This window comes from Mustela nigripes, chromosome 10 (assembly GCF_022355385.1).
Source record: "Mustela nigripes isolate SB6536 chromosome 10, MUSNIG.SB6536, whole genome shotgun sequence".
NCBI classification, from domain to species: Eukaryota; Metazoa; Chordata; class Mammalia; order Carnivora; family Mustelidae; genus Mustela; species Mustela nigripes.
The window spans coordinates 1,808,883-1,820,520 of record NC_081566.1 but is presented as its reverse complement, the minus strand read 5'-3'; the positions used below and the strand labels follow the sequence as shown (position 1 = coordinate 1,820,520).

At 45.1% G+C, this 11,638-nt stretch overlaps 1 protein-coding gene across 2 annotated transcripts in view; it reads left to right on the top strand.

Annotated features, from left to right (window-relative positions):
• Positions 1-2,349: 2,349 nt before the first annotated feature.
• The window catches only part of SELP (selectin P), a 42,631-nt gene continuing 33,342 nt past the window's right edge, over positions 2,350-11,638 (top strand). For both annotated transcript variants that reach the window (XM_059412410.1, XM_059412409.1), the window contains exons 1-2: positions 2,350-2,424; positions 2,571-2,654. In XM_059412410.1, the coding sequence (XP_059268393.1) occupies positions 2,371-2,424; positions 2,571-2,654 (138 nt within the window). In that variant the 5' untranslated portion in view covers positions 2,350-2,370. The remainder of the gene's footprint in view (positions 2,425-2,570; positions 2,655-11,638) is intronic.

The following is an 11,638-nucleotide window of genomic DNA, read 5'->3' as shown; positions in this document are numbered from 1 at the left end:
GAGTTCTAGCCTGTCATCCTACAGCCGGTTATGTAGAAACTTCCCCAGTGTTCTCCTAGGAGACGGACCCGCTTTACTGGAGGAATTACCTGCCTTCTATTTCACATGACGACAGGTGGTACACAGGCCAACAGCCAAAATGTGGCCTGAGACTGGGCATGGTGCAGGTGCTTCCTGCCTGTCCAGCCTCCTTTACCACCTGCAGGCACTGTCCCGGGGCTCCCAGGCAGCTCTAGTCTGTGACTGGCCTAGAATGTTCTCCCCACCTGATGTGGTAATGCTTATTCAAAGTACGTCCTCAGCTCTGAAATCCGTGTCTCTGGGGAGACATCAAGCTCCCATCATATCCTTTCACTGCAACACATTTTTTTCTTTCTGCATTTATTCAGGTGATTTTTATTAATATCTAATGCCTCCTCCCTAAAAAAAAAATAATAAGTGTGAGGTCTATTAGGGTTTTACTGAATCCCCAGAGCTAGCCTGCTTCCTGGAGCCTTGAAGGAACGCCAGTATTTGTTGCACGTATGAATGCATGTAAGAGGACATGTGGAAATCCAAGTGGAGATGGGAGAACATTCTCACTATGTCTGCCCAGAGTCATCAGTCTGATTAATGAGGCATGAGTATTTGCTGAGTGTCTGTGTGCCCTCTGCTAGACGCAGTAGGAGAGGAAGACTAGCAGGAGAGGAGCCCGTAGACTATGAAGAGATGAGAAAACATATGAAACACATAAATCAAACTAATTAAACTACTACACTGGCATCGTATTGTATTTTTAATGGCCACATAAATAGAAAAGACCTAAATTTTCTGTATAGATGATATCCATTGGAGCAAATGGTATTCATGTTTTCTGCCTGAACAGCCTTTCAACAAACTCAAGTGTTTTCCCACCATTCTTCTCCCCAGAAATCCTTCTCAACTTCCCTCAGACTCCCTAAAACTTAACATTATCCAATTGAAAACATATTATCAATAGGGACCTATAGTCTAGAGAGCACCTTCCCTCATACTCATCGGAGAAATTGTTTTAAAAGGAGGCAATGCCAACTACACAGTCTGGAGAGTGAGAAGAAGCCCAGAGGAAATGGAGGCGAATCTCAGGGGGAAACTGGCCCCATGCGCACGCTGTGTGTGTGCAGGTGCGCTCCGAGCCTTTCCTGTATAAACCATTAGTGGTGCCATCACTTCCATGCAGCCCCTGTGATCCCTGCTTATTATGAAGCTAGCTGAAGGAACTGAGTCACAAGGAGGGTAGTAAGTTGCTCAAGGCACACACCGGTGGCTGGCAGAGCCCGGCAGTCTGGCTCCTGGGGCTGGGCTCCCAGCCACTGCATGGGGACAGCTGTCCCCCCCCGCCCCGAGTCCCAGGTTCCCCTGCCATCATTCTTTCCTTGCCACCTCCTTCCCCAGGCTTCCTACCCTACATAATTAATGCCTTCCTCTTGGGCCCAAATTCCTCCAAGCAAATGCAGCCCCAAGCTCCTTAAGTCATCGTTATCTTTGGACTTCTTTCCAGATCTTTCCATGTTTAATCTTACTCCATTTTTATTCTACCCACAAGATGCCTATTTATAAGCTGGGCCACTCATGGAGCAATGAAGAATGGCCTGCAGGACCGCATAGGTACGACCCCAGGAAGGCAAACGGGAGGTCGGGTTTCCGACTCAACACGGAGTGCGTGATCTGACTCTGCTGATAACAGCTCTGAGAGCAGCCACCGCGGCCCCCTTCGCTTGAGTTCTGACTGTGGGCCAGTTACTGTTTCCAGTGCTCTCCCGTATTAACTCACTCAGCCGCACAACCACCTGTGAGGTGAGTCCTGGCGCTGTCCTTCTGCTTCACCGTTGGAGAAAAGAGGCCAGAGAGTTTAGGTCATTTGCCAAAAGGTGGGACAGACGTGCAGCCAACATGGGTCTCTGGGAGCTCGCCACAGAGCCCCAGCCTTCAGCGCTGAGCCCACAGCCTCGAAACTTACTCCCACCCACGAAACTTCCAGTTTTACATCTTTTTCTTTCTGATACAAGAAGCAGAAGCTCTTTTCTAATAATGACCCATGTCTGTTGTATTTCATTTCAAGACCGTTCCCAGCAATCACCCTGCCCCTCTTGCCAGGATTTTCTCAGTGGCTTTTTCCTTTCCTACTTTGTTATTTTGTGTTATTATTTTTGCTTCCTTGTCTCAGAAGGCTGCTGGAATTGTTAACATTCACTGCGATTTCACAATAACTGGAAAATTTACACGGGGACGTTATGATTAAGACAGAGCATATTTTCCAAACGTATGACCTTAAATTGGGGATCGTATCATAATAAGAGGAAATTCGACTCCCGGGCATGTGGGCACTATTCCTGCACTGCTCAGCCCGGGATGTCCACGAGTGATTCACACATGCTCCTGTCTCCAGACCAGCTTCGCATGGAAGTAGGTAACCTCCTGCCCCCACCCCACCCCTGGTGACCACTGCTGCTAAGTATTATCAGCAGCTCCTGTATTATCAACATCTAATTTCATGGGAAGGGCTGTGGTGAGTTTCTGGAACTTGAATAGGAAGTTGCTTTTCTAAACAGCTTGACACTGAGGGGAGGCAGCAAGACTATAAGAAGTCCGGGCTCGGCGGGCGGCCGAGAGGAAGCCCAGGCGCAGAGGAGATGGTAAGTTCATTTCTCTGTATCTGGGACCGGGTGAGACGTGGCATGCAGGCTGAAGCAGGCGGGTGGGGAAGGGCAGTTGTCATGGTGCTTTGGGGAGAACAGTCCATTAGAGTGCGAGCATCTCCAAACCTGCTGTCCACTTTGGAGCCTCTAGCATTCTTGGGGGTTGAGGCTGCTCTTTCCATGCTACGAGTGAAGCCGCCGAGCCTCATGGAGAACAGGAGTTTCGCGCACGGCCGCACTGCTAGGCTCGACAGTGCCGGGATCCGTACTTCTGTCCTCTGGTTCCACGCTGCTGTTTCTCCTTAGAGCTTCCGAAACTCTCATGGTGCAGATTTTGGTAAAGCCTAGATCACCTTCTCCAGGACTGCTCTTCTCTCTGGCTTGAAGGCAAGGCAGAGCAGGTGCCCTGGGATGACCTGAGATTGAATGTGTTCTCATCCCAGCCCTCCCGGTTCCCTCTCTGAGCTCTAGGAGTCTGCCGGGACTTAACATGGAGACTTCGAATGGTTTCCATTTCTGCCTTAAGTCTCCATGCTGTTAGTGACTCAGTTTCTCCATCTGTAAAATAGATAAAATTCCAGCACTCTATAGTGTCATGGGGAAGATTAAATAAGATTGCACTGAAACGCATTTAAATCTGAGGCTGGCACATGGTAACTGATTAGTAAAGGCCAGTTAGTATTGTTGTGAAAAAGAAAAAAATTTGTGGAGTTTGGGATCCAGGAAAGATACAAGGGAAAGTAGGTATTTTGGAACTCATTAAAAGATAAGCCATACAGTTTTACTCCTGACTTACCAGGAATATCTCCCACAGTCCCAGGGTCCAAGACCCTACCATCTGTAGCTAGCAAGGAGCCATCTGTCCATGTTTTTGAGCCCCTTCCCATGGGATGTCAGAAGAAATCAGCATTCATACATGATTCACCCCACCTCTTTGCTTTACTACGGTACACTTTTCAAATACCTGCAGTGGGGATTTTCTGTGCTGGGGATAATAGAGAAGGAGACTGTGAGGAAAGCAGGAATGAGTTTGAGTCTGTCCTGAGTTTGAACCCCAATGACATGAGAATGTGGATTGCCTTTGTCTCATCTCCTGCATATCACACATTCTCTGTGCTGGTCGACTTACATGGACAAGGAGTTAGTCATCTCCTCCTTCTACTCAGTCTGGGATCCTCCTCTATTTCAGAAGTATGTGGACACATTGGATCGTGGGGTTCCTTGGGGTTCTAGCAAAAATACAACTCTTCATCCCAGATGAAAATGCAAACGTCCTCATAAACACAAGCTTTCTGGACAAGGACAGTGGGTTCCCCGACCCACACATGGGTCTTAGGTTAAGAGCCCTACTCTATTGCCTCTTGTGCTTCAGGCTTAGAAGAACCTCCCTTAGTGTCTTGAAACTGGGCTGGAACTCTGCAATCTAGAGCTGTTTTCCATATTCCAAAAGTAAGCCCTCTTCCTTTGGCCCTGGGCACATTTGGCTCTTGGGATTCAGGAACCTCAACCCTGTGTGTGTGAATCTGGCTTCTCTTCTTTTACCTCTTTTTCAGAATGTAGCTACGGGGTTCACCTTCTCCTGGGCTGACCACCCGCTCCTAGAATAGGTAGCTTCAGAATTAAGTAAGTGGAAACTTAATCAAATCTCCAAAAGTCAAAAATGACCTACTGCTTAATGGACAAGACTGAGAAAAGACCCTGGAAATTAGGCTCATGGTGGTTTCATGAACGACATTTATTACATTATCTTCTAGGTGTCTCATTTCTTTGATTGAAAAGCAGACAGAAACTTTATACAGTCAAATACAAAATGATTCCTTTGTACTTGTAGCTCTGTCAAGCTCTAATGGACTTTTAAAAATTAGGTATGCTACTTTATTTTTAATGCTAGTAATTCAACCTAAATAATGGTGATTGGTAGTCAAATTTAAAATACATGCTCGGATTCTTGGTGTTAATGTCCTGGGCTCCTTCCTGTTTTTATTTCTAATTTGCTGTTGGCCTGGAGACCTCTTTTTATTTTTTTTCACTGTGCTTCATTTTCTACCTTTAAGCTGCTGGGGCTACTAACACCTGGGCTATGCCAGCACCACTGTGTAGTGTCGGAAACTTCAGGGAAGTATTTTGGCAGTTGTGATGCCTTGTGAAACCTGGACTTTGCCACCATCAATGTGTATAGCTCTGCCCACTCCACAACTCTCACATCTACCTCCCTGCTTTGCATTCCCATTGGCCCTGGCCCCAGCCAGACCCCCTTTCCCTCCCCCTGGGACTCGTATTGTAGCTTCCCCTTTGCGAGGCCCAGCCTTTCTGCGGCTAATTCATCAAATTCATCAAAACCACTATACTCTGGGGTACCTAGGTTGCTCAGCGGGTTAAGGCCTCTGTTTTTGGCTCAGGTCATGATCCCAGGGTCCTGGGATCGAGCCCTGCATCAGGATCTCTGCTCAGCGGGGAGTCTGCTTCCCTTCCTCTCTCTGCCTGCTTGTGATCTCTGTCTGTCAAATAAATAGAAAAAAAAAAAAGAAAATTAAAAAAAATATACACTATACTCAAGTCCCTCTGCTGAGGACGCTTCTCTGTTCAGAGCCCTGGCCATTAGGTCCCTTCTGGGCTATTACATCAGACTCATGAGACCTAGCCCCAACCTCATGTGGTTTGGAGGGGGCCGGTGGGGGGGGGGGTTGGAGCCAGCAACCATGAAAGAATTCTTGAGATGTTTCCAGTGCAAAAGAGGGTTTTTATTATAGCATGGGGATAGGACCCGTGGGCAGAAAGACCTACACTGGGACTGCGAGGAGTGACTGCAGATAAAAGATTTTCTGTCCTATGGAAGGAAGGGTGATGTTAGGGTTGCAGGGAATTGAGTCTATAGCTTTCTGAAGAATTTTTTTTTATTGCAAATCATTAAAACAGTTGCAAATGGATGGAGACTCTGATCCTGCTGACTGTGATCTTTATCAGTTAACCCTTTGTTTCCCCTTTCCTTTGACCTTGGGTGCCAGGCGTGCCTGAGGAATGTCACACACAGCCCCCTGGCAGAGAGGTGGGTTCCAGTGTGTGAGCTTGTGCTGTACCCTCAGCTCCCTTTTCTCACCCTCATCAAAAATCCCTTTTCAATTAATCCCCAGGCTCTCCCAGTTTTCGACAGCAATCAGACGACATCATAGCCTCTATTAAAATCCACACCTCCCTCCCCAGGCTACTGCTCTTTGCATGTAGAACAAAAGCTCATCCCCTTGTTTTAGTTCCCAAAGGCCCGGAATGATCTGTCACCAGCTTCGTGGTCCTCTCTTCCCACTGCTCATTCCGTTCCAGCTCATTCCGTTATCCAGCGGATAACGCAGTGTACGCTCCGCACTTCGCTGCCACCCAAAGCCTTCACACCAGCTTTTCGTTCCATCTTTAATTCCCTTCTTCTTGCTTCTCCCTGCCTGGCTTCTTCTGACCCTTCTGCTTTCAGTTAAAAATGACCTCCTTAGGGGCTTCTGGGTGGCTCAATCATTAAGTGTCTGCCTTCAGCTCTGCTCATGATCCCAGGATCTTGGGATCGAGCCCCACATCGGGCTCCCTGCTCAGCGAGAAGCCTGCTTCCCCCTCTCCCATTCCCCCTGCTTGTGTTCCCCTCTCTTGCTGTGTCTCTGTCAAATAAATAAAATCTTAAAAAAAAAAAAATGACCTCCTTAGAGAGATCTGCCCAAGGTAACCACCAGTCCCTCTATCCCACTTTAATTCTCAACCTAGCGTGTACCACTAGCTCCCAGGTTTCACCTTTATCTGTTATGAACTGTTCTGTATTTATTGGCATGTCATTGTCCGTCTTCCTCAGTACATTGTATATTCCATGAGGACAGGAATGATGTCCGTTTCTACCATCTTAGTGCCAGTGCCTCAAAGAGTACCTGACACATTTAGGCCTTTGATAAATTAATAGCTACTGAAATAAGCAATGGGAAAGAACAGGGAATAACAGGGAGCACCTGTCTTGGTGGGGGCGGTGACTCTGGTGATAGAAAAGGCTCCTTTCAGGAGGAGATTTTTGGATTTATAGCACTAGGCACACAGAGAAGGAGACGGTGCTCTGGGCAATTAGGAGAACAGAGGGCACATATAGTACATTCTGGAAATGACAAGATGTTTTTTATAAATGCATAGTTGAATTGTGTGGATGGTGAGTAAACTGAAAGTTAACGGCAGGAGAGGAGACTAGACAAAAGGAAGAGACCATGTTTTGAAGGGTCTTACCTGCGTCATCTTGAAGGGTCTGTATTTGTTGCTCAAGGAATGGGAACAGCTGATGGACTTTAGGTAGTAAAGTGATACGATCAGGTTTGTGTGTTAGGAATGATTCTGACTTCATTATAGAGAAAGAATTGAAGATGGATAACTTGAAGGTAGCAACTTGAGGCGAGGCCAGATAGAAAATGTGCAAGAAGTGAAAGAATTATGTCTGCTCTAGTACCTTAGCGGAAATGGGAAATCTGGAGAAAGCCCAGATATCTGGTCCGAAGGTAAGGTCAGTATGATTTGATGACAGGTTGGTGTGAAGGGTTTGGATAAAGGAGAGAGAGCCTTTGTCTTCCCTTCATGGCCCAAAGGACTTCAGGGTCACGGGGTTCAGGCCAGGGAGACTGACTGCTAGTAAGAACCTATTTCTCTTCTAAGAGCCCCTTTGAGTGCTAAAGTCTTCCTGAGAGCCACACTCTCTCCAGAGGGTTGGGTGGAAATCTGCTTTCTCGTCCCCAACTTCTAAGAGCTGCTGCTATTTGACGCCCTTCTGGGCTTTCCTGAAACACACCACCCACTGTCACAATCGCAGGTTTTCCCACTTCTCCACACATCCTTCTGTCTTACCCGTACAGTGTTAAGAGAGTGAGTCCTACTCATTGTTCCCTCACACAGGATGTGAGCCATCATGCCCCTTGCTTCTCTCACACCCAAATAGAGTGACACAAAGTACCAAGATCATTTTTTTTTTTTTTTTGCACAGCTTTCTTGGGCTCTTCTGCCTCATCATAATATACTTTTAAATTTGATACAACCACTGCTGTAGCCTTTTGATACGGAGTTATAACCATCACATATTTTTTTCAGTGTTTTCTTACTCAGAACCCACTTGTCTTACCTTCAGTCATTCCTCTGCCTTTGTTCTTCAATTTATTTGCTCACTCATTCATAAAATATTTATTAAGCATTACGCGTCTGCTTTCTACTATCGCTGAGATTCAGACCTAAGTTATCTTGGCCTTGAGAAGTGTCTGCCAGCAGCACCTTCTGACTCTGCACACACAGGCTTGCTTTGCGCTTGGACTGCCGATGTCACGCTCAGGAGGGAAGTCAGGGGTGGAGATGCTGCCTGCGGGCCATCTGGCACACGGATGACCAGAAGAAGACCTCAAGAAAGCAGAGGAGTGATAAGAGAATAGGGTCATGGAGGCAGGAACCTAGGGAAGTCTCTATCTCTACAAGGGCAAGCAGTGGGCTGACATACATTCAGAGGAAGACGCATCAAAATTGCTCAAGATGTCAGATAAGAGTCAAGAGAAACAACGGAAGCATTTTCAATAAAAGGAAGTATTCAGTAGTATTTATTGGTGGAGAAAGGTCAAGGAAGATATGAAGGGAAAATGTTCACTGGGTTTGGTAATTAGGGTTTCAGTGGTAAAGTTAGCAAAAGCAGTTTCATGGGCTGGTGGTTGGAGGAGGCTGGAGAATAAAGGGAAAGTAGAAAGTTCAAGAACCTGAACCATAGAGGAAGGAGAGAGATCAGGATTGGGGCAGAAGGCAAACAGTCCCAGCGGGGGAGGGGGGGTCATATTGTCGATTCTGCCTTTAGAAGTGCAAAGCTGTGGTCTACAATGTAGACAGGGGAACAGAATTCCTTCCCATGGCACCACTTCTGCCCACTTTGCAAGCCACCCTCCACGTTGGCAGCCATGGGACTCCTGCTGGCATCCAATACTTCTTCCTAAGCAAAGTGAGGACAAGGGAAAAAACACTTGGTCTGGCACTTTGTCCCTGCCCCTCTCCTCATTCCATTTTTTTCAGTTCTTAGGAAAAGTAAAATTAAAGAGAACTATAGTGTAAAGCAGCTTTAATAAAGGTTTACAAGGGTACAGGATATGATTATAATGACCTAGTCACAGACTGTTTCCCAGTGACTTCCAGTTTGAAGCCGACAGCCAGAGAACATTACAGATTAGCAGACCCATGTCCGTTTCTCTTAGAGACATTTGCTCTTGTTTCAACACTTAACTAGCTCAATAACACATGGAAACAGCCCTTAAAATCTCCAGGATCTTAGAGCTGAAGATGACAGTGTAGACCAGGAACAGAGGTGAGAAAGCCTGCCCACCCCAGAGAAATTTCAGAGGAAAATGACCAGTCAAAGGAAGATTCTCAGGCATCATCCATTCTCTATGCTCACACACAAAACATTTGTCTGTTGCCAGTGACTTACTCCGTTGCCTTAAAGTTCACAGAGATTTGGACTCGCAGTCCACTAAACATGGACATGTGGACTGTCCATGAACTGTCTGAAATTGTCTAAAAACAAATTACAGCTGTGCATTTTTTGAAGAATCCTGACCAGTGCTTTTATCAATCTTTCAAAGGAATTCAAATGTTCTGCAAGAATAAGAATCATTATGTTAACCCAACATCCACCTTGAAAACCTTAAAATGTTTAAAAACTCTCTTTCTCTCTCAGTTCTGTTTGAACCATATTTCAACATTTAAACAAGCTAGTTAAAATGTGAAACAGCTGGGGCGCCTGGGTGGCTCAGTGGGTTAGGCCACTGCCTTCAGCTCGGGTCATGATCTCAGGGTCCTGGGATCGAGTCCCACGTCGGGCTCTCTGCTCAGTGGGGAACCTGCTTCCTCCTCTCTCTCTCTGCCTGCCTCTCTGCCTACTTGTGATCTCTGTCAAATGGATGGGTAAAGTCTTAAAAAAAAAATAAATAAAATGTGAAACAGCTCTTTTGGGATAGTGGCTGGAGTCAGGCATGGACAGTGAAGCAGCAGCCTCCCCTGATCAGCCTCCCACACACTCCCTTGAACATTCCCTTAAGTCAGAGGACCCTCTAGAAATGCTCGACAGAGAAATGTACAGGGAAACAAACACTTCCAAAGGGCCCATGGGGAGGACCACTAGATCAAAAATACTATACTCCTCCAGTCTACTGGAGAAGGAACCCAGCGCATGTTCAAAGGTGAATATAGGGGGAACCCAGCACACATTCAAAGGTGAATATTAGGGGAACCCAGCTCACGTTCAAAGGTGAATACTGGGGTCCCCTTCATGAAATCTGCATGATGGTGTTTTTCAGCAGTAATGCTTTTGCTGCTTGTGCCTCTGAAAGAATTTTGGAAAGTTGTGTAAACTCTCACACCTTTTTAAGTAGAAAGCTAACTTCTTTGATCATTAAGTTTTAAACTTATAACGGAGGGGATGTCTAATACATTGTAAATATTAGCCTTTTATAATAAATAGATGTCACATCATTTCTTAATATTCATTTCAGTGGAAGTAAATACTGTAGTGATCTAATAACCCTCACCACTTAAAAAAAACATAAGTAAGTTCCAGATAGTAAGAAATTTTATATTATTTCTTTTCTCTCCTCTCATAACTATTTGTATTCCACTTTCTTTGCAGAATTTTAACCTAATAAAGTACAATTTTAAGCTTAAAGTCTTTACTTGATCACTATGTCTTACTTTTTTCTTTTCCATTATCTCATTTAATTTTTTCCAATTAACATATAATGTATTTTTTATTTCAGGGGTACAGATCTGTGATTCATCAGTCTTACACAATTCACAGCACTGATCATAGCACATACCCTCCCCAGTGTCCATCACCCAGTTACTCTATCCCTCTCACAGCCCTCCCCTCCAGCAACTTGCAGTTCGTTTCCTGAAATTGAGAGTCTCATATGGATTATCTCCATCTGTAGTTTCATCTTATTTCATTTTTCCCTCCTCTGTCTTGTTTCTCAAATTGCCCTTTTTTGTAAAAATTTAAAAAAATTTTTAAACATACAGGGGTACAGGTCTGTGAATCGCCAGGTTTATACACTTCACAGCACAGACCATAGAACATACCCTCCCCAATGTCCATCACCCAGCTTCCCTATCCCTACCCCACTTCCCCCAGCCCCCCTCAGTTTGTTTTGTGACATTAAGAGTCTCTTATGGTTTCTCAAATTACCTTATCAGTGAGATCATATAATTGTTTTTCTCTGATTGACTTATTTCACTCAGCAAAATACCCTCTAGTTCCATCCACGTAGTTGCAAAAGGCAAAATTTCATTTCTTTTGAAGGCTGCATAGTATTCCATTGTGTATATATACCACAACTTCTTTATCCATGCATCTGTTGATGGACATCTAGACTCTTTCCATTGTTTGGCTATTGTGGACATTGCTGCTATAAACATTCAGGTGCATGTGCCCCTTCAGATCACTACATTTGTATCTTTAGGGTAAATACCCAGTAGTGCAATTGCTGGGTCATAGGGTAGCTCTATTTTTAACTTTTTGAGAAACCTCCATGCTGCTTTCCAGAGTGGCTGCACCAGCTTGCATTCCCACCAACAGTGTAGGAGGGTTCCCCTTTCTCCACATCCTCACCAACACCTGTTGTTTCCTGACTTGCTAATTTTAGCCAGTCTGACTGGTGTAAGGTGGTATCTCACTGTGATTTTGATTTGTATTTCCTTGATGCTGAGTGATGTGAAGCACTCTTTCATATGTCTGTTGGCCATTTGGATGTCTTCTTTGCAGAAATGTCTGTTCATGTCTTCTGCCCATTTCTTGACTGGATTATTTGTCCTTTGGGTGTTGAGTTTGATAAGTTCTTTATAGATTTTGGATACTAGCCCTTTATCTGATATGTCATTTACACATATCTTCTCTTATTCTGTCGGTTGTCTTTTGGTTTTGTTGACTCTTTCCTTTGCTGTGCAAAAGTTTTTTA